At 53.5% G+C, this 27,958-nt stretch overlaps 1 protein-coding gene across 1 annotated transcript in view; it reads right to left on the bottom strand.

Moving 5' to 3' along the window:
- Positions 1-950: 950 nt before the first annotated feature.
- FOXK1 (forkhead box K1) overlaps positions 951-27,958 on the bottom strand; it is an 82,463-nt gene continuing 55,455 nt past the window's right edge. Inside the window, exons 2-9 of the mRNA XM_003895681.5 lie at positions 23,759-23,944; positions 10,703-10,859; positions 9,934-10,080; positions 8,141-8,334; positions 4,378-4,544; positions 4,005-4,289; positions 2,332-2,556; positions 951-1,448 (exon numbers count right to left, since the gene is read on the bottom strand). Of these exons, the coding sequence (XP_003895730.3) occupies positions 1,168-1,448; positions 2,332-2,556; positions 4,005-4,289; positions 4,378-4,544; positions 8,141-8,334; positions 9,934-10,080; positions 10,703-10,859; positions 23,759-23,944 (1,642 nt within the window). The 3' untranslated portion in view covers positions 951-1,167. The remainder of the gene's footprint in view (positions 1,449-2,331; positions 2,557-4,004; positions 4,290-4,377; positions 4,545-8,140; positions 8,335-9,933; positions 10,081-10,702; positions 10,860-23,758; positions 23,945-27,958) is intronic.

Raw genomic sequence — 27,958 nt, forward strand, 5'->3', positions numbered from 1 at the left:
CACGGACGGACCTGAGCAGTGGCCCAGGAGCAAACAGAGCTCCCCTATGAGGGTGGCCACGTGCCACCTCCCTTTTGCTCATGGTGGGGTCTCTCTTCTGCTCACGGAGGGGCCCTGGAGTTTCAGGCAGGAGAAATGCTTCCAATTTAAAACAGCAGATCAATGTGGGAGTGGCACGGACGCTGTAACTGAGTGAAACAGCAGCTGGAGCAGATGGCATTTGGCACCGTTGGGTCCCGCTGTGGCCGTCAGCACCGGGACGTCGGAGCCACGGGAGAATCTGGGAAGGTCTGGTCTGCAGAGCAGTGGCCCCGACTGTCCCCGGCAGTGCGATGTCTGCGGCTGGTGGATCCAGGTCGATCTTGCATCCTAGGAAGCTTCCACCGCGAACGCCAACCCAGGAAGCCGCTGCTCTTACTTGAAGTTATCAGCGCGGCAGGTTTACTCTTCGAGGGGACTAAACCCAGCGGGAACCCCAGACCTACAGCCAGTCATCAGACCGTCAACAGATGAAATCCTCAAAAATACATGATCCCTTTTGTGTTTGCCTCAGGTGTACAATGAAGTCTGAATTCCAAGTTTAAACAAAGAAAAACTTGGGGTCCGAAGTGAAACCGGACACCCCCCGAGTTAATGCCAACACTTTCTATGTCACGTTCCGGGCAGAGAGGCTGTTAGGCAGTCCGTGGCTAGGCAGCTCCTGGCTTCCCCAACAGGCATCCGTCCAGTACCCGGGCCTCCCCGGCAGCCTCGGTGTGTGCCTTGCTGCGTTTCTGTCCCTCCTCCCGGGACAAAGGCAGTTGGCCGTGCAGCGTGGAGCAGAGGGGCTGTCTTGACACATTCCTCAAGATGCTGAGCTCCAACCTCCTCCCCACGCCCAACAGGGAGGCCTGGGGAGAGGAGGTGGTGCCAAGGGAGAAGGAAATGAAAGCAAAGAATTCCCAGAATCATACAATCAGTTGTCTGAACTTGTTTATGTGTTTTTGTTTTAAACCACGGGAGGGCAGGCGATAAAATGGAAAGGGCTGGGTGTGTCCAGGTGCTGCTGATGCCCGTGGGCCGCCATGGGCTGTTCTCCTCCGTCTGTGGGTGCGGCCGCCTGAGCTGCCGAGTCCAGCTTCGGGGTCGCCGCTGGGTGAGTCCCACTCCCCCACATTGCAGGGGACCTCACTCCCCGGTGCCTGGCCCCTGGGGGCCAGCGGCGGCGATCACTCCAGCCGGTGTGGTTGCAGCCCCACTGGGCTCCTCCACCCGGGACCTTTTGACCTCAGGCTCTCCAGTGGAAGAGGCAGAGGCAGAGGCGGTGGTGGCAGTGGCTGGGGTGGTGGTGGCCGTGGCCGCGACGGCTGCTGCTGGCTCCTTGGGCCCCACCTCGCATACCCGGGTGACCACCACTGGCGCGGATGAACTCGCTTGGGTCGCAAGGAGCTGCAGAGGGCTGGTGAGGGCTGGAGTGGAGGAAAAAGAGGGTTACTCTGGGATCTGGTTAGGACCCAGCTATTTTTTCAAGTCACCTACACAGGGGCTAAGCCACCGAGCAAGAACTGGAGCTCAGTGCACCCCTGCCAGGCAGGCCAGCTCCCCTTGCTCTGCTCCCTGCGGGCCCTGTGGGCCCTGCCATCCCCTCCCCACCTCATCTGCCCCATCTCTGCTGGCTCCAGCCTATCAGGTGGAGGCCCCTCTTGTTGCTGTCTGGATCCTGCTGGACATCGATGGCTCGCCCCACTCCTTTACACAGATGCACCGCCCTGAGCCACCCCACTGACACCCTGCCCGATGCCCTTGCACCCCAGCACCCCAACTCTCCTCCTTCCCTCGACCTCCTGCCTCACCCCATGGAGCGTGAGCTCCAGACACTGGGCAGGTCTGGGTTTTCCTTCCACCCTCTTTTCTTTCTCCCTTTTTTTTTAAGGGACAGGGTCTCGCTCAGTCACCCAGGCTGGCATGTAGCGGAGCAATCACAGCCGACTACAGCCTCACCCTCCCGAGCGGGGGCCACAAGTGCGCGACACCACACCTGGCTAAGTTTTTGAATCTTACGTAGAGATGGGGTCTTGCTATGTTGCCCGGGCTGGTCTCAAACTCCTGGGCTCAAGCGATCTGCCTGCCTTGGCCTCCCAAGGTGCTGGGATGATAGGTGTGAGCCACAGAGCCCAGCCCCCTCCACCCTCTTTTCTTAGCATTATCCCGGTGCCTGGAGTATAGCAGGTGTGCAATAAACTGAACTGAGTGGAGGATCGGGTGATACTGGGAGAACATTCTCGTGCTGCACTGACTACTGGGAGCCACAGACCTTCGGATGTGGCATGCAGAACAGGGCCAGGGCCTCACCGTAAGCGCTGCCAGCTAAACTGTTCGTGGGAACCGCATGCTTTCCATTCTGAGTGACGGCCCGGACTGGAAGGTGGTGCTGCCCGAGGGTCACAGGTGTGGCGGGCTGCAGGATAGTGACTGTGTGTCCGGGGACCCCGGGGGCCATCTGGCTGGCCACTGTCTGGATGACTCCACCGGCCGCGGGGATTGTGGCAAACGCAATGGTGGGTTTCTCCTCCAGGCCTGCGGGACAGGAACCAAGTCAGCACCACACTGGGCCAACGAGACAATCGATTTCCTCGACGCCTGGGCAACAGGTTGCCAAGTGGGGAAAGTGAGGTTGGCACTGGGAAAAACTTGGTTTGCTAGAGGAAAATCCCACGGGCGAAATAGGTTTGGGAAGAAAACAATTACTAAGGTTTTCGAACAATATTTTACTTAATTTTTGAGACGGGTTTTGTTGCTCTGTCACAGAGGCGGGAGTGCAGCAGAACGATCTCAGCTCACTGCAACTTCTGCCTCCCGGGTTCACGCCATTCTCCTGCCTCAGCCTCCCGAGTAGCTGGGATTACAGGTGCCCGCCACCACAACCGTCTAATTTTTGTATTTTCAGTAGAGATGGGGTTTCACCATGTTGGCCAGGCTGGTCTCGATCTCCTGACCTCAAGTGATCCGCCCACCTCGGCCTCCCAAAGTGCTGGGATTACAGGCGTGAGCCACCGCGCCCGGCCTAGAACAGTATTTTAAATACCTTAGCTTTAACTAACCCAAATTTAGCCTGAGAAAGAAAATGTATTACTTGGAATGAAACGATCCTGATTAGAGCTGTAACTTGGCCTTCTCTCACCACACTGCAGTTTCATTACGGCAACATTGAAATAAACACCACCGCGGAGATGAAGTCAAGGGTGGAGAGTGGCATCAGGGGGTGCTGCCTAACTGAAGGTGTTCCAGAGAGGGGCTTCTGGGGTCAGCTGCATGTTCAGTGTCTACCCCATCAAGCCCTGGGATTGGATTTCTTTTAGCAATTCAGAACTACTTTTTCCCTAAATGACTTCTAAAGTCTCCTTACGAGGGAGTCGAAAAGAATAGTCTTCCCAGGCTCATTCTTTCTCCTGCAGAAAATACTGAATTCCAAATGCATGCAAGGCCGCAGCACAACTGAATTTAAGGGCAAGGACACAGCTATGTGCATCCGAGGGCCCTATTCAACAAGGAAGGACGCATCTGTGGAGAGTCATGGTTTTTTATTTTTTTTGAGACAGGGCGTTGCTCTGTCGCCCAGGCTGGAGTGCACTGGCGCAATCTAACTCATTGCAACCTCTGTCTCCAGGGTTCAAGCGATTCTCCTCCCTCAGCCTCCCGAGTAGCTGGGACTACAGGAGCGCACCATCATGCCTGACTAATTTTTGTATTTTCAGTAGAGACAGGGTTTCAGTACATTGGCCAGGCTGACCTCGAACTCCGGACCTCACGTGATCCACCTGCTTTGGCCTCCCAAAGTGCCGGGATTATAAGCATGAGCCACCCACCCAGCTCATGCTGATTTAAAAGGACAAGGCAGCGGAGGCAGAAGCAGAGAATCATCCTCCTCAAGCCCCAGGCCCAGGCCGATGGCACTGCCTTGCGGATCTGCTGGCCCAGACCACCACGGAGGGTCCTGCGAAGGCTGCCAGCCGCAGCTGCATTACCTCTGGCCTCGCTGCCCAGGTCCAGCACAGCTGCGCCCGCCGCATCATGGGAGCCCCCCGCCGAGCCCTGGCTGGTGAGGATGTATCCGTTGGCTGAGTTGGCGGACGTGGTGACCACCCTGACCATGGTGACGGTGGGGGCCTGCTGCACAACGTGGATAGCGTGGCCCGCGGGCTGCTGTGAGGTTACGATGGAGGCGGGCATGTAGGCCACGGGCTTGGCCACGAGGCTGGACGGTCGGGGAGGCACAGCCATGATCACTGGCTGGGCACTGACGGGGGAGCCTGCATGGAGGGCGGAGAGCAGATGGTGACCCCTCCCGCGCCCCCACGAGCCCCACCCCACCCCGCAAGAGGGCCACCCGCTCCTTACCGGGTGCGCTTTGGGAATACCGGTACTCTGGGACAGAAGCTAACTTGGACCCAAACTCAGGGTCGTGTGGAATGGGGGAGCCCTCCCGAGACAGGCACTCTGGGGTCTGCAGGCCGCTGGAGCGAGGGGACATCAGTCCGGGGTGTGTGGGCGAAGCTGGCGCGCTCCTGGAAGAGAGGGAAGGGTCGTGGCAGTCAGTGCCCACGCTGAGGGGCAGGAGGACGTTTCCGAGACACCACGCATCTCGGTGTCGCCCCCATCACCCGCCCACGCTCCCTGGAGCTGTCTCTGTCCTCCCCATTCAGACAGGGAGAAATGCCCCCCTGAAACCTGAACCCAGTGTTTAAAACTCCATTTGAGTGGGGGCTGCATCGGGGGAGGCTCCGTTCCATGGGAGGGGACGGTATCATCTGAGGTGTTGCAGTAAACGCGACAACCTACAGAGTTCACTTCCACCGAGGTCCAGCTAGGTGTCCGTGAAAATGGCTCAGGCCTTCTGTACCAAAAACATAAGCTTCTGTTTGATGGGCACAACCATTATACCATGAAAACTCTACCCCTGAGAGTAAAACGAGCTTTGGGAGCACAACCTTTTCCTGCACAACTAACAGTCCAAGCACGCCCGCTCCCCGCCCGCTCCCCGCCACCATCGACCCAGGCTCTACAATACAGTGTTCCTGCCAGGTGCCACCTGTGAGGGCCTGGCGTGGGCGACTGCAACACAGCCAAGGCCCAGGCCTGGAAGCAGTCAGCTTTCTTCTCTGGGACCACCCAACACACACGTGAGGCAGGACACGCAGCCCAGCCACGCCGCTGCACACGCAAAGCAGGAGGATTCAGCATAGACCGGAGAGGCAGGAAGCTGGGACTCACCAGGGGCGGCTGGGGTAAGGGTGAGTCTTTATTTAAATATACACACACACACACACACATAGATACACAGACAAACACATACGTACATATACATATATAATTTTTTTTTTTTTTGGTAGAGACAGGGGTCTCGCTAGGTTGCCCAGGCTGGTCTTGAACTCCTGGCCTAAAGTGATCCTCCCACCTCAGCCTCCCAGAGTGCTGGGATTACAGACATGAGCCACCGTGCCTGGCCAGAGTCTTCATCATGTTACAAACATCCTTGGTCACTTTGCATATGCTGTGTCTACCACGGGTGGTTGAGCTGGGCCCTTCCTGGGCTCCATGGGCAGAGGCCCGGGCGCTCCCTCTCCATCCCTCCCCTCCCTGCTGCCCTGTAGTCTCTTCCAGACCACTTAGCTCCCCATCTGTTCCTCATCCAGGGGCCTGGAGGCCTTGACTGCGGATTCCAGCGCACACCGGACTCAATCCCAAACCCGTGTGGCCAGGCCGCTCCCCAGTTCTGGAGTCTGCCACGGCTCTAATTCTTACCAAGAGTCCAAATGCCTGTCAGGGCCCTCTCTAATCTCCCCTTCCTCTACCCAGTCACCCCATTTCCTAGGACCTGCCTCCGTTTAAATCCATCCAGCCTCTGGAAGTCAAGCCAGCCTCCTCCCTCTTTGGAAGACACAGCTCTTGCCATACAGTCCTCAGGGCCCGGAGGGTCTTCCCTCCTTCCACCACCCAAGCAGATTCTATCAGCACAACACCTGCTTCCACAGCTCCAAGGGCGACCTTGAAGATGGACATCTTCAGTGTCATTGAAAATGACATTGGTGGCTATCAGGGGTTCACCCGTGTCCCCCAAAGGAGAAACACTGGCACCCTAACCCCCAGTACTTCAGAACGTGAGCTTATTTGGAGACAGGGTCTAACAGAGGTGATCAAGTCAAAAGGTCATGGTCATTTGAGTGGACCCGAATCCAATGACTGGTGTCCTCATATAAAGGGGAAATGTACCCTGACACACACAGATGGTGCCACTTGAAGATGAAGGCAGAGGGTGGTGTGACACACCCACAGGCGGAGGAGTGCTGGAGACCGTCGGCAGCCAGGGTGGAGGCCTGGGGAGACTCCTCGCAGCCTCAGACGGACCCAGCCCTCCCGACACCTTGTCCCTGGACCTCCAGCCTCCCCGCAGAACTGTGGGACAATCATCACCTGTTCAAACTGCCCAGTATGTGGTACTTGTTTCAACAGCTCTAGCAACCTAATGGTTTAACAAAATTTCTCTTCACGTTCCATTTAAGTGATGTTGTGTTCAGATTGAAGTATCTGAAAATTCATTTCAGGCACAGGGTCTGGCACTGTGATTCTCAGGTGAATGGGGCGTATGGTTAAGGCAGGAATTCAAAAAAGTGTCTGAACATCACTTGGAGCTCAGTTGAAATGCTCAGTTGAAATGCTCCAAATGATGTTCTAACACTTTTTTGAAGTCCTACCTTAACCATACGCCCAGTTCACCTGAGAACCGCAAGGCCAGACCCTTGCCTGGAATGAATTTTCAGATATTTCAATCTTTCATCGAATGCTGTTGGAAACAGAATTTTGAAATAGGAAGCACGAGATGCTAACGTGTCCTTCCACTGGGAAGGATTTCCGAGAGTGCCGCTCAGGAGATCTCCTCCCCCACACCTGGGATGGGCTCATCTGAAGCGCAACCTGGGAAGAGCTGCCCAGGCCACTCACAGGAGGTGCTGCTCCTCCAGACTGGGCTCAGCCAAGACCAAGCTGGGCAGGGGAGGCCCTGACCCACCAGGTGGGCAGTGGCGGCTGGGGGAGGGTCTGTCCACCCCGCCTGCAGCAGGGCTGCATTCCCAGCATCTGGGAAAAGCAAAGGCGGTTGTGGGCTCCCCAAGTCATAACCCTCGCCTGTCCCTTCAAATATTCGGCTCTCCCTGGGTCCTCTCACACTGCAACGGAAAGCTCAGTGCCACCGAAAGCACCGAAAGCTGCAGTCCATTTATTCTCGGCCTTAGGAACTGTTCCCATTGCTACACACATTTCCACTTCTAAGAACTAAAATGTGATTTTTCATACAACAGTCAGTGGCTTACTTAGTAACCCTACTATTTTAGGAGTTCTTGGTCCTGAGGTATTCTTTCAAAACAAAAACACGAACAGAAAATGGTGGAGCCTTGAGTGCCAAAACCAGCAGTCACCCCTCGGTACTTGAGGGGAGGGGGTTGCAGGTACCAAATCTGCAGATGCTTATCCAAGTTCCTCGTAGAAATGGTGCCACCTTTGCATACAACCTGCGCACATCCTCCTATAAGCTTTAAATCATCGCCAGGTTGCTTATAATCCCTAACACACTATGCATGCTATGTAAATAGCTGTTGTAGTGTGTATTGTTTCATTTGTATTACTTTTTTTTTTGAGACGGAGTTTTGCTCTTGTCACCCAGGCTGGAGTGCAGTGGTATGTACAATCTCCGCTCACTGCAACTTCCGCCTCCCAGGTTCAAGTGATTCTCCTACCTCAGCCTCCCGAGTAGCTGGAATTACAGGCACCTGCCACCACAACCAGCTAATTTTGTATTTTTTTTAGTAGAGGCAGGGGTTTCACCATGTTGGCTAGGCTGCTCTCAAACTTCTGACCTCAGGTGATCCACCTGCCTTGGCCTCCCAGAGTGCTGGGATTACAGGTGTGAGCCACCGCACCAGCCCTTTTTTTTTTTTTTTTTTTTTTTTTTAAATATTTTGGACCTGTGATCAGTTGCATGCCCGCACGCTGAGCCTGCAGCTATGGGGCCCACAGATCCAGAGGGCAGACTGCATCAGGCATCTCTAAGCTCCGGGGCAGCTCAGCTTTCCTAACAGCTCAAGGACGGCCGCGCAGAGAGCTTTACCTTGAGGACAGAGGCCCGAAGGGGGTGCGGAAGCAGGAGACGCCCCTCTGCCTCCGTTTCCGGAATGCCTGTTCCACGAGCTTGGCTTCAGAGGCGGGGTCTATTCGCCAAAAAGACCCCTTCCCAGGCTCCTCCTGGGAACGTGGGACTTTAATAAAGTAACGGTTCAAAGAGAGGTTGTGTCGGATAGAATTCTGCAGGGAAGCAGAGACATTCACCCGTCACCAGCAAATCAGAAAACGAGTCCCACCCGCCCCAAATCTGCAACAGACGTGGGACCAGGGTGAGGGGGGGGCCGTCCCGCTGTGCAGAGCCCTTGGTGCTGCACTGACTGGGCCTCATGGGAGCAGCACTGAGGCACAGGGCAGGTCATTCCTATCAAAACTTGACACAGCATCATGACCATTTTACTTTTTTTTTTTTTTAAGACAAGAGTCTCGCTCTGTCACCCAGGCTGGAGTGCAGTGGCGCAATCTCAGCTCACTGCAAGCTCCGCCTCCTGGGTTCAAGGGATTCTCCTGCCTCAGCCTCCTGAGTAGCTGGGACTATGGGCGTGGGCCACCATGTCTGGTTGACTTTTTGTATTTTTAGTCCAGATGGGGTCTCACACTCTTGGGCTTAAGCAATCCTCCCACCTCGGCCTCCCAAAGTGCTGGGATTACAGGCATGAGCTACTGTGCCTGGCTGCCATTACCATTCTTTACAGAAAAAGTGAAACAGAATGACAGATCCTGGTCCAGGAGCATGTCTGGGACAAAGAAAACACTGGGTCTTGGCCAGGCGCAGTGGCTCACGCCTGTAATCCCAGCACTTTGAGAGGCCAAAGTGGGCAGGATTACCTAAGGTCAGGAGTTTGAGACAGCCTGGGCAATATGGCGAAACCCTGTCTCTACTAAAAATACAAAAAAAAAAGCCAGGCGTGGTGATGGGCGCCTGTAGTCCCAGCTACTTGGGAGGCTGAAGCAGAAGAATCGCTTGAACCCCGGAGGCAAAGGTTGCAGTGAGCTGAGATCGTGCCACTACACTCCAGCTGGAGCAGCAGAGTGAGATCCTGTCTCAAAAAACAAACAAAACAAAACAAAACTAGTGGATATGCTACACTGACTTTGGAGAAAATACAGGCAAATGCAACATGCATCAGTCATGGCTGGTGTGGACAAAGCTCTTACAATCCCATCCACAATTCAGACATGTAGACGGTTTTATTAACAGTATACGGTGCATTTTTCCAACTTAACATGGGATCGTAAGGCACAGCAAGCACAAAATCTAACAAGGTATAGACCCATCTTCTCAGTTCTGGGGCTCAGAAGAAGAAAACTAATAAAAAAGAGTATTTAGATACAATGGTATCACAGTGCCTTTCAGATGTATCATAGGCCATCTGTGAAAACATCCCTCTTTTATATCTATCTTCTTAGTTAAAAAAATATTTTTTTTTCTTTTTAGACACAGGGTCTTTCTCTGTCTCCCAGGCTGGAGTGCAGTGGTGTGATCATAGCTCACTGCAGCCTCCACCTCCTAGGCTCAAGTGATCCTCCCACCTCAGCCTCCGAGTAGCTGGAACCACAGGTGTGCACCACCACACTCAGCTAATTTTTAGTAGAAAAGAGGTTCTATGCTGCCCAGGCTGGTCTTGATCCTCCTCCTGCCTCAGCCTCCCAAAGTGCTAGGGTTCCAGGGATGAGCTCCCTTACCGGCCCTCTTTTCTGTTTTAAGGGAAGCGATGCGCCTGTTAGTTTCACGTTCTAAGGGCCTTCGGAGGTGGTCCAGCCCCAGGGACTTGGCCTCACCTGCCAGCCTTTGTCGGCCGTCCGGTAGTAGGGGTAATGCTTGGTGATGTGGGCGTAGATCCCGCTCAGGGTCAGCTGCCGGTCCTGGGCGGAGGAGATGGCCTGCACGATCAGCTGCGCGTAGGAGAACGGCGGCTTTGACTCGTCCTGCAGAGAGACAGGGCTCACGGGATGAGCTCCAGCAAGGTCCCTGAGTCCACTCCACCCACCTGTCACAGGTGACAGGGAGGAACCTTCCCACAAGACCGTGCATGTCTCGACAGCACCCATCCCGGTGCCCTCTAACTATCCCATTGATGTGCTTGCATTCAACTAGGAACGGCCATTTTTGCCTCGTGGGAAGGAAAACTTTGTTTTTATTATAATTTAATTCTGGAATTTCTCACCTCTTCCACAAATCAATCTAAAAACAGCTGTTGGACAGAAACGAACTAAGACACAAAGTTGTAAGGAGAGTGCCATCCTTCTCAAGGGCTGTATGAAGGCTCTGATGCCAGGATGCCAGCAGCAAATGAACAAGGAGCGTAGCGGGAGGGGCCCTTGGTGACGGTGCCACCCCTGTCACCAGCAAATGACCAACGGGGATGATTTGGGCACGAAAAGGAGAAAGCGCCAACAGCTCTACGGCCAGCTGTGGCTCCATTCCCTGTGGGCTGAGACCACCTCAAGCACACGCCCACGGGCCCTGGGCTGTCTGTGCCGCCCACACTGGGTCACTATGGCCCGATCCTGGTCACCACGTGCATCACGGCTCTGGGTGGGCTCAGACCTTGGGGCTGTCTCCTCCGGACGTGTCTGCCTGCTGCTCCGACGCGGCCTTTGCTGCAAACTCTGCTGCCAGCTGCAGGTCTGAGGTCACGTTCTGCACAAAGCGGTAACTGGAGGAGCCGGCACCACGCGGACTGGCTGGGCAGGAGTTGGGGACGCTGAGGAGAGAGAAGGACACTGTAAGCTCATGGCTCTGAAAAAGCCCTGTGGGGCACAGGGCTTCAGGGCCTACCCAGAGGGTGGGGCTGTGGGGAAGAAGCTCGAACTTTCCAATCGTAAGTGCCATCACGCTGCCCGGCCAAGGCCACACAGCGTCAGGGACAAGATGCTGGAGACGGCAGCCAAGTTTCCTTCTAGTGGTGACTCCTGCTCGGGGACTGAGAGTGCTGCAGGCCCTCCTCCTGCCATTGTGCAGGGCCCAGGGCAGCACCTGGTCAGGCAGCTCTGTGCGGGCCCCTCCTCAGCTCCCCCCACGCACACCCCTACAGGACGTGCACCCTACAGGACAGGCACCCGGAGCAGGTAGCCTCTGCAGGCTGCTGGCTCCTGCACAGGTGTCCACAAGGTGGCGCTGTGGGAAAAGGCTCAGGCCCAGGACAACCCCGTGCAGTCAGAGGCAGATGCTAGAAAGGGGCTGTGGAGGTGCCATCGCCCCGCAGGATGAAGGCATGGCAGGTGGCTCTCCTGAAGACACCGCCCTCAGGAAGAGACGACCCCTGCGGTTTTGCCCTGAGCTGCTGAGATGCCCCTGCCCTCATCCCCTCTCCCTCCCAGGCTGGAGCAACCCAGGTGGCCGGGAGTGACCGACACTCCCGGCTGCAGGTGAGGCTCTGGGTTGAGGCCGGGACCGTGGGCAGGAGGCTGCGTCCGTCCGGCTGAGGGGTGCGCCCTGGCCTGCTTTCCTAACTCACTCAGGCAGGCTTCAGTTAGCAAACCATGGCGATGTTTTGCTTCTGAAAATGATTTCTATTACAGGTATTCAGAGAAAGCCAATGAGAACACGAAGAGCGGGTGCAAAACCTCCCAAGAGAAAGAGCTCCCACTGTCCTGAGCTCATGGGCACCCACCTGGCCCCGTCCTGGGATGGACTCTGCCCACCTGTGATGCTGACATCCCCCCTCAGCCGCCTTAGAGCCCCCGTGGCGGGCAGGACGCTCCCTGGCTGCACTGCCCTGCAGGCCACCCAGAACCATCCAGAAGGTCCATTCTCCTCCTCCCGCCTTGCTGCCCCTTCCTCTGCCTGGAACATCCTTCCCCAGCTGTCCAGGCACAAGACTCAGATCTCCAAACCTCAGGCTAAGCAGGAGCCCCCCTCGGCGCAGGCGGGGCTCAAGAAACATTTTTTGGATGGAGCAGGGGGATGAATGAAAAAAACTCGTGTGGCTGAGAAAAACCTGGCAGCTGACATTAATGAGCAGTTCAGGCCTGGGGCATTTTCAGGAATGACTCAGTGTCACCCACATGGAACGTTAAGGACTCTGATCTGGAATTCCTGTTCTCTCTTCCAACAGGTTCCCCAAATACGGCAGAGATAGGTAAGTTCCGCACACGTCGAAACTTAAATGAACACCCACAAATGGCTCGATAGAGGTAGCAACGGTCAAAAGGAAACTTTTTCTGAATTTAGTTCTGAACCCAAAATACAAAACCCAAGCTTACAAGAAGGTGAGAAGGGGAGAGAAAGGTTTTGACTGAGAACAGCACACAGCCCCCAAAATCAGCTTTGTCAAGGGCCTCTGGGAACCAAACGCCTCCCTGCCCAGGCAGGATGGCCTCATGGCTGGAAGGGCTGCAGACCGCGCCTGTGCACCTAGTCCCAGACCCAAAGCCACTGGATATCCCCCTGGGACTCAGCAGGAAGAACTGAAATGTCAGGCCTTGCTGGGACCACTGAGCCGAGATGTCACTCATACACTCTGATCTCCAGCCACAGGCTGGGGAATGGCCAATCAGCTCGGAAAATCTTGTCCGAGGCCCATGAGGTGGCAGGCTTCTGGATCCTTCCTGAGGACCAATGAGGGGCACCCCCCCACCACCACTCCACAACAAACAGTGATGGCCCAGCACGGGTGGCAGGGACCTGTTCCTGTTCCCAGCAGTTATTTTGCAAAAGATCCTAGAAAATTCATGTCTGCTAGGCGCGGTGGCTCATGCCTGAAAGCCCAGCAATTTGGGAGGCCGAGGCGGGAGGATTGCTTGAGCCCAGATGGTCGAAACTAGCCTGGGCAACATAGTGACACCCCCATCTCTACAAAAAATTTACAATCAGCCAGGTGTGGTGGTGTGCACCTGTAGTCTCAGCAACTCAGGAGGCTGAGGCAGGAGGACTGCTTGAGCCCAGGAGCTTGAGGCGACAGTGAGCTATAATTGTGCCACTGCACTCCAGCAGAACAAGACCCTGTCTCTAAAAATAAATAAATAAATGAAGTTTTAAAATTTAAAAAATTAGCTGGGCATGGCAGTGCACACCTGCAGTTCCAGCTATTCAGGAGGCTGAGGCAGGAAGATGGCTTGAGCCTAGGAGGTCGAGGCTGCAGTGAGCTATGATCACACCACTGCACTCTAGCCTGGGCAACAGAGTAAGACCCTATCTCAAAAAACAAACAAAAAACCTCACGGAGTAAAACCCACAGGAAAGGCTGTCATTCCCCAGATAATAATTTCAAGTGGAAATAATACAGGTTGGCAAAACCTGGCTCAAACACAGGGAAGAGAGGAGGGTGGTCTCTCCACCACGTTCCCCAGCACCGGACCCGGCCTGGGCTGCTGGATCCTGGTGTCATTCCAGCTGGGAAAGGTACATCGCCGCTAAGGGCTGGTAAAGTGCTCTGGGGGAAGACAGGTCCGAGGGTGCCCGGCCGAGGTGGGATGGGACACCCAGCTCCAAAGCCAGGGGCCTTGGAGCCGTCTGGGAAACTAATCAAGACATCTCGTGTCTGATGCCAAGAGTCCACGGAAACACTCCCTTAGCAATCTAAAGAAAATGCTGGGCCAGGTGTGGTGGCTCACGCCTGTAATCCCAGCACTTTGGAAGGCCGAGGAGGGTGGATCACGAGGTCAGGAGATGGAGATCATCCTGGCTAACACGGTGAAACCCTGTCTCTACTAAAAAATACAAAAAATTAGCCAGGTGTGGTGGCAGGCGCTTGCAGTCCCAGTTGCTCAGGAGGCTGAGGCAGGAGAATGGTGTGAATCTGGGAGTCGGAGTTTGCAGTGAGCTGAGATTGCGCCACTGCACTCCAGTCTGGGCAACAGAGTGAGTCTCCATCTCCCCCCGCAAAAAAAAAAAAAAAAAAAAAGCTGAATGCCAGGCACAGTGGCTCACGCCTGTAATCCCAGCACTTTGGGGGGCTGAGCCAGGCAGATCACCTGAGGTGAGGAGTTCGAGACCAACCTGATCAACATGGAGAAATCCTGTCTCTACTAAAAATGTAAAATCAGCCGGACGTGGTGGCGCACACCTGTAATCCCAGCTACTTGGGAGGCTGAGGTAGGAGAATCACTTGAACCTGGGAGGCAGAGGTTGCGGTGAGCCGAGATTGCGCCCTTTCGCCCCCGCCCCGGGGAAAAAAGAGCGAAACTCCGTCTCAAAAAAAAAAAAAGAATGCTGAAAATGACGGCATACACATGCACACGTTTCCTCCTGCGGGAATGAGAGAGAGCAGAAAGTTGAAGGGACCCCACTGCTCCCCAACAGGGACCCCCAGCTCAATTCTAGGAAACAGGGAATCACTCCTTCTGAGGTAAGTACCCCAGGCCTCAGTCAGGCCCCCCAAGTCCCTAGCTGCCTGGGTGTGGGACGCAGAGGTTGGACAGCGACAGCCCACAGATGTCACGGGAATCAAATGCCTGTGCCCCCGATTGGAGGCTGAGAGTGGGAAGACGCACAGTAAGCAGCTCACCCCTAGGCCCCAATTTTGCTTCCTTTATAGGGAGGACAATTCCCAAGTCACATTTCTGCCTCAGATGAGAGAGCCGGAGGATCCTGCATGGGGGACTCCCGGAGCTGGGCTCGTGGGGACAACCCTGTGTTGGCCCACCACGTGCAGCCTCCACCATGCCCAGGGACCGGGCCTAGAAGGCGCCTCTGGGACCACCCAGGACACGCCAGTGCAGGGAGACTGGAAAGGAATGGATGGGCTGTGGGACACACGGGTCACTGGGTTGCGTTATCATGAGAAGTCACGCTGAGAAAGGCAAATCCAACGACAGACCTAAAGCCACCTCTGGAGCTGCCAGCTGGTGGGCTCTGTCCCCAGAGCCCAACACAAGCCTTCCCTGGGGCACAGGGCTGTGGTCCTTCCAGTCCACCCTCAATGCCCTTGGCTCTACGCTGAGGTGGAGGCCACCCTGAGAGGCCTGGGGTCGGGACCGTTATCGCTTCTGGCAGGCCCAGAGAGGGCAGTGCTCTGTCAGAAGGGACCTGACCCCTCCTGAAGCCCTAGAGACACAGATGGGACCCGCCTGGAGGGGCTGGAGGAAGGGGCTGGGACAGAGCCTTGTGGGCAGTGGAGGGGCAAGAAGGCCGCAGGGGTCTGCGATGTCCTTTATGTCCCAAGGCAGCACCTGAAGCCTCCTGGGGGAACTTCCCTGCAGAGGAGAATGCTCGGGGTCCCTGTCCCAGCCCCTGCTCCAACACCAGCCACTCTAAGAGGGTTTTTAGGACCTCGCTGTTAAACAGAACAGCCGGCCAAGGCACATCTGTGGATTGACGAAGCTTCTAACAGGTGGGACATGGTGCAAAAGAGAAGAGAAGAGGGACCCAGGGCAATCTATGGGAGCCCGGGAGGAGACGAGACGTGGTTCCCGTCCCTAGGGAGGTAACGACGCCATCTCTGTAAGACAGTGAGAGCAGCACGCAAAGCACACCTGCAGAGCAAGAACACACTCTCAAAAAATAAGAATTCAAAAGAGGAGAAATACAAATCCAAGAAAGGGTGGAAGGAGAGACTGGAGAAAATCTCCCGGAAAGTAGAGACAGAAAGGAAAGGAGAGGCATGAGAGACTCAGCTCAGAGGCCTGCAGGCACAGCCAGTCCCAAAAGTGTGGACAGGAACCAGGGGTCCAGGTGAGGTGGCTCACACCTGTAATCCCGGCACTTTGGGAGGCTGAGGTAGGCAGATTACTTGAGCACAGGAGTTCAAGACCAGGCTGGGCAACGCGGCAAAACCCCATCTCTACAAAAAATACAAAAATTAGCCGGGCGTGGTGGTGCACACCTGTAGTCCCTGCTACTCGGGATGCTTAGGCAGGAGGCTCGCTTGAGCCTAGAAGTACCAGCCTGGGCAACAAAGTGAGACCTTGTCTCTTAAATAAGTAAATAAATGCAAAGTCTCTCTCCTGTGACCTTTCCCAGGAAGCGACTGGAGGATGTACTCTAGTAAAACAAAGGAACCAATCAGGAAAGAGGAAGACGTGGGAGTCAGGAAACAGCCCTCTCTCCACCACCACCTCCCAAGGGGATTCCCAGGATGATGGAGAAGATGATCCTGTGGTCAGAGGGGCCCCAGAGGAAGGCCTTCACAGTAAAGGGAGAAAAGGCCATTATTAACTCCAAGAGTGGGGGGAGTGTGACGGAAATAAGCCAAAAGTACAAGGAAGGAAATGGCTAAGTGTTACAATTACTACACAGTTCTAATACAGAAAATGCTAACGCTAGGTAAACCAAACATGGTGATGTAACTTTACTGGGATGGGGAGGGAGGAAGCTAAATCCTTAATTTCCATATAGGAAGCTCATGTGTAATATCTACCACGGAAAAACCAAGAGACAGTCACGTACAAATACGACTCAGAGACAGAAGACAGAAGGGCTCAGCTCTGGAGAGTGTCTTGTGGGGGGATTCTCACTTTCTGAAGTGTTTGCATTTTGTAAGATGCAGACAGATAGTCAGATAGATAGATAGATAGTCTCTTCGTAATCTGAAAAAATAAATAAATAGGGAAAGAAAATTTTCAGAGGCGAATTCCTAGAACGATCTTAAAGAATGTGTTCCTTTAAGATAAATCTGACATTGTAAAATGCTGGGAAGCTATTTTTAAAAATTAACTAGTGGATCACTCCCGTAGTCACGGCTGAGGTGGGAGGATCGCTTGAGTCCAGGAGGTCGAGGCTGCAGCGAGCCGTGACTGCAGCACTGCACTCCAGCCTGGGTGGCAGAACAAGACTCTGCTTCAAAACAAAACAAAACAATAACAACAAAACAGGTCCATGCTCGTAATCTTGGCACTTTGGGAGGTCAAGGTGGGAAGACTGCTTGAGGCCAAGAGTTCAGGATCAGCCTGGGCAACAAAGCAAGACAGCATCTCAACAAAAATAAAAAATGAGCTGGGTTGTGTGTGGTGGTGGGTGCCCGTAGTCCCATCTACTCAGGAGGCTGAAGTGGGAGGATGGTTTGAGCCCGGGAGGTCGAGGTTGCAATGAGCTGTGACTGTGCCACTGCACTCCAGCCTGGGCAACAGAGTGAGAGACTCTGTCTCAAAAAACAAACAAAGAGAAACAAAATCAACCCCCCAAACCCAAATTGGAACCACCATTAAAAATAATAATTTTAAAAATAAAATTAACTTGTTTCTGAAGTGCATTTTGCCCCGGTGAGAACAGCCAGCATGGTGGCCTGAACAGGAGCTGCTCTCATGTGAGGCATAGACCTCACAGAGCTGTGTGGGTGCTTGAGTAGAGAGGCAGCCCTGCAGCTAGGCAGGTTCTGGGGTCAGCTCCACGTCTGCAGGCGCCTCCTGCTTCCCCCGAGGCTCGTGGAACCCGGGAAGAGCTGTCCTTGTGCATCACGTGCCTGCACAGAAGCTGTGCAACAGACCTACTCCACACAAGCCGCTAGGCGGGCGCTAGGGCCCTCCCTGAGATTGCAGGAAAGGCGGGGGTGGGGATGTCCTTTCAACAGATTGGGACAAACACAAGGACGTCCCCACCAAGCTTCATTCCGAACTCCAAAGTCACCCCTCGAAGGGATCTAGGCAGGAGGGAAAAATTAAAGGAAGACAGAAAGTCCCAACCTTCCCCTATGGAGGAAGCAACAGTTACTTCCCCAGAGTTCTCAGCTGGGAAAAGACGTAAGAGGGTGGGGTAGGCTGGGGAGGGGCAGCAGAGCCTACAGGGACAGGGACAGGGAGACAAGGGAAGAGGGACCCTCATTAGATTTGCAAATGCTGGCACAGCCAGCCCGGATCAGCCACGCAGGATTCCCGCTAGGGGTGACTCACACCTTCACACCACAATCCTCCTGCAGACCTGCTGAAAACACAGGGAAGGCTGCAGCCACAAACTGGTGTTTTTTAATTATTATTTTTTTGAGACAGGGTCTTGCTCTGTTGCCCAGGTTGGAGTGCAGCGGTGACATCATAGTTTGCTGCAGCCTCCAACTGCTGGGCTCAAGTGATCCTCCTGCCTCAGCCTCCCGAGTAGCTGGGTCTATAGGCGTGAGCCACTGCACCTGGCTAATTAAAAGAAATTTTTTTTTTAGAGATAGGGTCTCACTATGTTGCCCAGACTTGTCTGGAACTCTTGGCCTCAAGCAATCCTCCTGCCTCAGCCTCCCAAAGTGCTGGGATTCCAGGCGTGAGCCACTACGCCCAGCCAACCAGAAACTTTGAAACAGATGAATCACCCTGCAGGAAGGAACCAAAGTTTGTCAGAAAAAGGAGAGTATTTCTAACGTAGATCCAATAACTCCAAACGCAAAAGACCTCTAACTTTACAAAACAACATAAACCAAGTTAGGACTGAATGTTATCTAGTAGTAAGGCAGAACTGTGTAAAGATCATGATTAAAACGGAAAGATTTCTGAAGTCAGTTGCTGCATTTCTACTGTATATTTACATACTGCTGACCTTCGCCGAATTGTACGACTTACTTTCATTTTTGATCTCCACGTTGGAGACATCAGGAAAAGCCTTAAGAGAAACAGCTCCTGAAGTACTGCCCTCACGAGCAGAAACAGTCCCTCTCTGTGCAATGTCCTTTCACTGAATTTCAGCAGTTTTCTTAAAACTCTCCCTCTAAGGAACACTTTTTAGACTGGTGTCTGTTTGGTAGAACCTCGAAAATGATTAACTACTTTAATTCTTTCATTAAATACTTCAATTCCTTCCTAAAAACACTTTTTTTTTTTTTTTTTTTTTTTTGAGATGCAGCCTCGCTCTGCCACCCAGTCTGGAGCGCAGTGGTGCGACCTTGGTTCACTGCAACCTCTGCCTCCTAGGTGCAAGCAATTCTCCCGTCTCGGCCTCCCAGGTAGCTTGGATCACACACCTGGCTAATTTTTGTATTTTTAGTAGAGACAGGGTTTCACCATGTTGACCAGGCTGGTCTCGAACTCCTGACCTCAGGTGATCTGCCTGCCTCGGCCTCCCAAAGTGCTGGGATTACAGGCCTGAGCCACCCTGCCTGGCCTGTAAAAACTCTTCTTAGCAAAAAGGAAAGAAAGGTCAAACTGCTGCTAAAGATAGCAGAATTTATTTCAAAGAGAGTTCATTCATTTTCTGGGTGGAGTACTTCAGGGCAGAAAAAAATAAATCAGAAAAGAACACACACGTACACACAAAACCACACACCCACACCCACACACCCACCCATCCTGGGAAAAGGAGCGAGGGCCTTCGAGAGCAAAGCAGGAGGAACGGAAAGGAAGGAGGGAGGGTGGGGCGGGGGGCGGGGGCAGGGGCAGCTGATCAGGGAGGCCCCCCAGGAAAAAGCCGCTCCCAAGCCACTCCCGACTCCTGGGAATGAGGGGCTCTGGGCGAGCCCGGCCTACACCAAGGCAGCCACTCCACGGCCAATGAGGACTGGCGAGGCGAACGCACACCAAATTAGGAAGGCAGGCACCGCGGGGGCGGGGCGGCACCGGGAGGGGACAGCCTTGCAGGCAGCCAGCTCTCCGGGCCTGGCCCCGCTCCCACCTCCGGATCTGTTAGGGAGCCAGCCAGAGAGGAGAGTGGGGAGGGGGCAGGGAAGGGCAGGGAGTGTTTGTAAACACGCGGGCTCCACCCTACAGCAGAAACTCAAACTGAAAAGTATCTTGGCAGGCAAAACCTCAAGGGCCTCTGAGGTTTCTAAACACTCAATTGAATTCCACGGTGCTAAGATAAACGGATGTAAACAGAGAGGCTTTTATTGTAACAATGGAAGGCCAAAAAGCCAGACAGCCAGTCCCTAACTTACTACTTTCTCCGCACAGAATTCCCCCTAACAGGAATCCGGTCTTTGCACAGGGCGGTTTCAAAGAACAGGACTGGGCAGAAGGAGGGGAACGGGGTGGCCCCCCACCTTCCCGGCTCCCGCAGCAAGATGAGGGCGGGTGCAGGCCCAGGGAGCTGCTCGCATCGCCCATGGGGACTGGCGGTCACAGGAGGCCGCCACCCAGCTTCTCAGAACAGCTCCAGCCGCAAGAGCTTCAGGTGCTCAGTACGAAATTTCTTCACTCCCAGCTATAAAAAAGAACGAAATCTTGGCCTGGGCAGCAACGCGAGGGAGCTGGAGGCCCTTGTCCCAAGTGAACTCACTCAGAAACAATACCGCACAGCGCCTGTTCTTGCTTATAAGCAGGGGCTGAATGCTGGGTACCCAGGAAGAGGAAGATGGAAACAAGAAACTGGGACTCCAAAGCGGGGAGGCGGGAGAGGGCGAGGGGTGAAAGATGACCTAGGGGGTACGCGTTCACCCTTTGGGTAATAGGCACCCTAGAAGCCCAATCCCCAACAGTATGTAATATACCCATGTCACAAACATGCATATGTACCCCCTGAAGCTAAGATAAAATAAACAGTATTTTCTCTGCCCTAGTTTAAAAAACAGGTATCGCTCATTAACTCCTTTGCAAACCACGACCTCTCTTGTCATACAAATGCGACTTTAATGTGCAAATTTGGATTAACACTGGGAAATAGTTTTATTTTTTTAAGCCCCCTCCCAGAGCAAACCAAAACATTTTTCTTTCTTTCAATATGGTGAAACTCCGTCTCCACTAAAAATACAAAAAAAAATTAGCTGGGCTTGGTGGCGTGTGCCTGTAATCCCACCTACTCTCCAGGCTGAGGCAGGGGAATTGCTTGAACCAGGGAGGTGGAGGTTGCAGTGAGCCGAGATCACACCACTGCACTCCAGCCTAGGTGACAGAGCAAGACTCCGTCTCAAAAAATAAAATAAAAATAAAATAAAATAAAGCTTCTCTTTAGCTGGATTACAACCTGCTGATTAATAACCCACTGCCAGGCTAAGGCAGGGGCGCTGGCCTAGCCTTTCCCCAGGAGCCCCGGATCGCTGCCTGGCCTGCTTCTCTCTGGACCTGAGGCCTTTGCTGCCCACCCCAAAAGCAGCAGGAGCAGCCTCTTCTGGGGTGAGCTCCCAGCAGCACAAGAGCTGGTCTTGGCCACCGTTTCTACAGTGCCTTTAAGGTGGTATTAGGTAAAGACTTAAGGATATATGCGGTGCTCAACTGCTTCCTTCAGATACAATTCCCGTAACATTCAATTCACCATTTATTCATTTACTTAGAGATGGAGTCTCGCTCTGTCGCCCAGGCTGGAGGGCAGTCGTGCAATCTCAGCTCACTGCAACCTCTGCCTCCTGGGTTCAAGCCATTCTCCTGCCTCTGCCTCCCAAGTAGCTGGGATTACAGGCGTGTGGCACCATGCCCAGCTGATTTTTGTATTTTTAGTAGAGACGGGTTTCACCATGTTGCTCAGCTGGTCTCGAACTCCTGGCCTCAAGTGATCTGCCCGCCTTGGCCTCCCACAGTGCTGGGATTACAGGTGTGAGCCACCGCGCCCAGTCAAGTCACCCTTTAAAGTGACTTTTAGGATATTCACAAAATTGAATAACTATCATCACTGTCTACTTCCAGAACATTCTCTCATAAAGCTGTATGAACTAAACAAAATACTGCATGTGCACTGCTCAGCACAGGGCCAGGCGGGCACACACCAGGCTTTCAGTCACTTAGGATTCACCATCATCATCATCCCAGAGGGTCATGACGTCACAGCACTGGCTCCGCAGGCAGGAACCAGGCCCGGGAAGGTGGGGGCTGAAGTGACCGCAAAGAGTCACACACACGACCATGCCCGGCCTGAGCCCAGGGCCTCGCCTTTCCGCAGCAGCACTGTCCCTGAACTTCTCTCTCCATGAGAGACTCGCCCACCCACTGGCTCTGGAAAAAAGGAGGCCGACTCCAGGCAACTCAAATGGAGATGATTCCCACCTTGTAACTTGTAGGAGGCCACTGGTAACTTGTCAGCAAAGCAGGGTAGAGGAGCTGTGCCCCTGATGGCTCTGTTCCAAGAGAAGCCAGTGTGTAATTCTAACTGTGGACCCTGAAAAGGTGCAGGCCACGTATGGGCTGGTTGTATTGACTCACACCTGTAACCCCAGCACTTTGGGAGGTGGAGGAGGGAGGATCTCTTGAGCCCAGGGGTTCCAGACCAGCTTGGGCAACATAGCAAGACCCTGTCTGTACAAAAGATAAGAAAATTAGCTGGTTGTGGTGGTGCATGCCTGTGCTCCCAGCGACTTGGGAGGCTGAGGTGGGGGGATCGCTTGAGCTTAGGAGCTGGAGGCTGCAGCAAACTATGATTGCGCCACTGCACTCCAGCCTGGGAAACAGAGTGAGACGCTCTCTCTGAAAAACAAACAACAGCCTTCTCTTCTCCTACAGCTGCAAGGGGAAAAAAAGAAAAAAGAAAGCAAAGGTGCAGCCGGGGCTCAGCAGAGTGCGCAGGTCAGCAGGGAGGAACTGACGTGGCTGGCCCAGGATTGCCACGGCACTCGCTCCAACAGACCAGCGTGCCCAGAATGTGCCTCACAGATGTCCCCGAGGGCCCCTGAGCCCCTTTCAGGGTATAGGTAAGGTCAACACCATGTTCACAACAGCCCTAAGATTCGATCTGCTTTTTCCACTGGGCTGACCTTTGCTGGTGACGCACGAGCGATGCGGAAACTGCTGGTGCTGCGGAGGAGTCACAGCTCCGGCACCAAACCATGCGCGGCCACACGTCTTCAGGGCCACAGAGGTGCAGTTGGGAGAGAGAAAAGCCAGCCATGTTTAGGAAATGTCCGCGATGAAGAGGTAAATCATTAAAGAACGTATGAACCCTCCAGCCTCAAGCACATGTCTGTTTTTGCATCCTTGTATGACAGGACCAGGGCCAGGGCTGTGTGCCACGCATCCAGGCTGCCGCCTGAGGTTCGTGTGTAACTCAGTCCAGGGCTCACTGGCACTCCCTACACAGAGCTCTGTTTACACTTTTCACCCTGCAACCCCTACTCAGGAGTTTATCATTGTATAACACACCAGAGATGAGGAAGTTTGAAGAACTTCTTCAAAATCTAGATTAATTTCTAAAAGGTCATAGAGAATTTTCACAAATGAAGCTTCAAGAAACAAAGTTCACCAAATCCTGGTGGACAAATATTACTTTAAAACATTTTCAGTCAGGCGCGGTGGCTCACGCCTGTAATCCCAGCACTTTGGGAGGCCAAGGCAGGCAGATCATTTGAGGTCGGGAGTTCAAGACTAGCATGGCCAACATCGTGAAACCCTGTCTCTACTAAAAATACAAAAAAATTAGCCAGGCGTGGTAGCAGGCACCTGTCATCCCAGCTACTTGGGAGGCTGGGGCAGGAGAATGGCTTGAACCTGGGAGGTGGAGGTTGCAGTGAGCCGAAATCGCGCCACTGCACTCCAGCCTGGGTGACAGAGCGAAAACTGTCTCAAAACAAACAAACAAAAACACCATTTCTAATGTCCTTTAAAAAAAACAAAACAAACAAAAGACAACAAAAAAAACCTGTGCTTGCTTTAACAAGCCCTAATATGTAAAACTTCCAGTGGCAAAAGTGATGACCAGGCAGTGATTCTTCCCTTTGTAAGAGAATTCACAGAGATTTCAGCCAGGTCCCGGATGCACATACACCACTTTCTGTGTTTCCATACACGTGCAATTTTCCAGAGAGATTTGGACCCCAGTGCTGCATGCGACAGGCATGCTCGCACCATCTCCCTCTCTCCTGGGGGCCCAAGGGCAGGCTGGGGGGCTGCTTACCTGATGGTGCCAGTCGGGGAGGGGACGGGGCTGACCATGCTCCGGAGGTCCGGCTCCGGGATGTGGATCTTCAGAGGGGAGATCTGTGGGTACAGCGGCCGGAGCGGGGAGGCCGGGGCCTCTTCTTTGTGGTAGAGCGACGTGAACTGGATCTTGATGGCCGTGCTGGGAAACCGGAAGGTACACCTGCAACGGGAGGAGGAGCAGGTGTGAGGTGCAGGAGGAGACTCCAGAAGACGCCAACATCCAGGGAAGGTGCATGTCCACGTGTCAACATAACCAGACCCTAACTCTCAAACCTGGGCCCCAGAGAGCAGTTTCGATGCTTTTATGAAGACCTTTAGGAACTGAGACTTAGGCTTATTTCGACGTCAGTTGTCTTTCTATTTTTTATTTTATTTTATTTTTTGAGAGGGAGTCTTGCCCTGTCACCCAGGCTGGAGTGCAGTGGCATGATCTCAGCTCACCGCAACCTCGGTCTCCCAGGTTCAAGCAATTCTCCTGTCTCAGCCTCCTGAGTAGCTGGGATTATGAGCACCCGCCACCACACCTGGCTAAGTTTTTGCATTTTTAGTAGAGACGGGGTTTCACCATGTTGGTCAGGCTGGTCTTGAACTCCTGACCTCAGGTGATCCGCCTGCCTCGGCCTCCCAAAGTGCTGGGATTACAGGCAAGAGCCACTGTGCCCGGCCGTCAGTTGTCTTTCACTGTGCGTGAGACAGAAGAGATATAAATATCCCCAGACAAGTGCCGCTCATGCCATCTCCCACGCAGGCTCCAGACAGACACGGCTATTTCCTGTCTGCCAGGGCAACTGCCGTGGCACCCAGGTGGGATCTGCCACCTCTCAAAGGAGATAGTGGAAGACTGAAACGGCACGGCAGCCACCTATGCAGACATTTTCAAGATGATTCTCTGCCACTGCCTAGAAGATCTGACAGCAGGAGCAATTCCAACCCTGCTCAGGCAGGCGGGAGTTGCAGAGAGCGTGCATTATCCACCCAGAGCTTTATCCACCCAGAGCTTAACGGACCGGCTTCACCAACAGTTCCGGGCTTAAAACCATGAGCCTCGGTTTTTCTACTGGAGACAACCAAATGCAAACAAAGCCAGCCGCAAGCCTCAGAGTCAACACCAGGGTGCCGTGAACAGCATCCAAGGTTCACCTGGCTTGAAGAAACTGCCACCGTTTACAAAGCTGAGCATTACTGATCTGGCTGCCCTTTCAATTTCTAAACTGATGAGGCAGCAACTATCAACTTGCTAACTGCAGGACTCAGTTAAAAACAAAACAAAACAAAAACAAAAACAAAAGCAATGTAAAGCAGCAGCCTGCCCACACGGAGATAAGCAACGCTGGCCGCCTGCGCAGCTGTTTGGAAAAGGCTCTCCTTTAAAAATGTGGGAGGGGGGTTAGAAAGAATGTAGAGAAGCCACCGGTGATAATGCACTTTTCAGAGTTCCAGAAGGCATTCAGAACAGGCGAAGTGACTCAACACTTGAGAGACACTAAGGTCTCTTGTAGTGGAACCTGCATGAAGTCTCCAAGCACCAGACTGCTGGGTCTATGCCTGACTACATCTGCGGCAGTGTTTAAACAGTAAATCTACCTAAAACCTTGCCTGGACGTGCGCAAACACCCCTCTTTCATTTGAAAGCCCCTTTGCTCTTCGTCAAAGCGTTTTTGAAAGATAGGACTGAGGAGCGGGTCAGAGGGTGACGAAGGGTGCCTGGCTGTCGGCAGGGGGTCCTCTTGCGTCAGTCTTCTTCCCAGGGACCCGCTTCAAAGGAAGTGACTCAGCATTACAAATGTGCAGCTCCTCCCATAGCTCTGCTAGCCAGGCTGCCCACATCGAAGAGAGAAAATCAGGCACTTAAACTGGCTCAACTGGGCCAGTCCTGATTCTCCCCGAGATACTGGGCAGAGAAGGCTGGGCCTCCCCAAGGAGGCCGGACCGCATCGTTCAGCACCAGGCACCATCGGGCCTGTGGGCACCAGGTTTCTATTTCCAAACACAAAAGGGACTCTGAGACTGTTTCCAGGATGAGATGCTGTCTGGGAGGCATGGCCCAGCGAGTGAATCTTGGGGAATAAGGGTGGGTGGTCAGGCACCCCCAAGGTTCAGAAGGGCAGCCCGAGGCCATTTGAAAATACTCCGCAATTTTGTCCTCTTAAGTCACATTGAGAGGAACGTCTGATGTCCTTTACACTTTCTTCAGTCCAGCCCAATGGAGATTTCCTGCATCAGTATTTTGACTAGAAAGGTCCATCACCCATTTTCTTTCTTTTTTCTCTCTTTTTTTTGAAGACAGAGTCTTGCTCTGTCATCTAGGCTGGAATACAATGGCGCAATCTCGGCTCACTGCAACCTCCACCTCCTGGGTTCAAGGAATTCTCCTGTCTCAGCCTCCCGAGTAGGATTATACTCGTGCCACCACACCCAGCTAATTTTGTATTTTTAGTAGAGACAGGGTTTCACCATGTTGGCCAGGCTGATCTCGAACTCCTGACCTCATATGACCCACCCACCTCGGCTTCCCAAAGTGCTGGGATTATAGGCATGAGCCACCGTGCCTGGCCGCATCACCATTTTCTTTTTTTTGTTTTTCTTTTTGAGGCGGAGTTTGATTCTTGTTGCCCAGACTGCAGTGCAATGGCGCAATCTCAGCTCACCGCAACCTCCGCCTCCTGGATTCAATCGATTCTCCTGCCTCAGCCTCCCAAGTAGCTGGGACTACAGGTATGCGCCACCACGCCTGGCTAATTTTGTATTTTTAGTAGAGGCAGGGTTTCTCCATGTTGGTTAGGCTTGTCTGGAAGTCCCGACCTCAGGTGATCCTCCTACCCTGGCCTCCTAAAATGCTGGGATTACAGGCGTGAGCCACCCTGCCTGGCCTCGCATCACCCATTTTCTAAAATGCTCTATGAAGCCCAAGGGCTCTTCAGTTCTGGGGGCTGTTAGTTTTTGTGGGTCCCAGAGCCGCTGTCTACCCAAGCTGGCGTCTGAGGATGGGCCGGGTGTCCCTGACCCAGGGAAGCAAGGAAAGAGGTTTGAGGCCAGCATCTGGCTGAGGGTCCAGGCAGGGGAGCTAAGGTGAGCTCCACCTGTGAACGACAGTGCTGAATGAACAGTGTCTGTGTGTGTATCTACACGTGCACGCACACACACATGCATACACGCACACACGCATGCACGCACATACGGACATCCACGCACACACGCGTGCACGCACACACACATGCACGCACATAAGCACATGCACACACACACGCACATGCACGCACACGTGTACATGCACACACACACGCACACATGCAGATACACACACAGACGTACCCCTGTTCCACCAGCACTGGACACGATGGCAGTCATGATGCCAAATGTTTAAAGATAGTTTCTATGGCCCTTGCCATTTGTCTCTTTTTTCCAGTTCCCTCAATTCCCTGAACCACTGCAAATCAATGAAACAAAGCATGTTCTCCGACTTGTCAGAAGGGCACAGTTGAGACCTCTGACTTTGTGTCATGAAAGTCCCTATGTTAATATGGGATCGGATCACACTGGAGCTATCAAGGCCAAAGAGAAAGAAGATGTGGCTTCCGGCCCATGACTGAGGTCACAAGAAGAAGGGGATCCTGGAGATCGGGGTTTGGATAAGAAGACATGAAGAGTGCTCGCTTCGGCAGCACATGTACTAAAAATTGGAAGACATGAAGAAGTGCTTTTTGGTAAGACATTTGCACATGCACACGCGCAAACACAACACACATGCATGCACACACGCACGCACACACAGAAGAGGAGCTGGGTCCCCCTCTGGACTGGGACCTGAAAGCCAGCTACAAGCAGAGCCCATCTGACCTTGGGCTAAATCACTCCCCAACTCCGGGGGGTGGAAAGGCCTTTCGAGGCGTCACTTCTCCCCTTCAAAGAGCAAACTGTGGCAGGAATGAGAGGTGTAAGGTGTGGGGATTCGCGACAAAGGTGAACGCCACCAAAAGACAAAACTGGTTTAGAACCACTCGACCTAACCTCTCTGCGCTTCCGTGATCTTTGCTAATAAAACAGAACGGTTGGAATAGAAGACACCATCTCTAAGGTGCTTTCCAGTTCAAAAAACTGATTCTAGGCTGGGCGTGGTGGCTCATGCCTGTAATCCCAGCACTTTTGAGTGGCCCACGTGGGCGGATCATCTGAG

This window comes from Papio anubis, chromosome 4, assembly GCF_008728515.1.
Source record: "Papio anubis isolate 15944 chromosome 4, Panubis1.0, whole genome shotgun sequence".
Classification (NCBI taxonomy): Eukaryota; Metazoa; Chordata; class Mammalia; order Primates; family Cercopithecidae; genus Papio; species Papio anubis.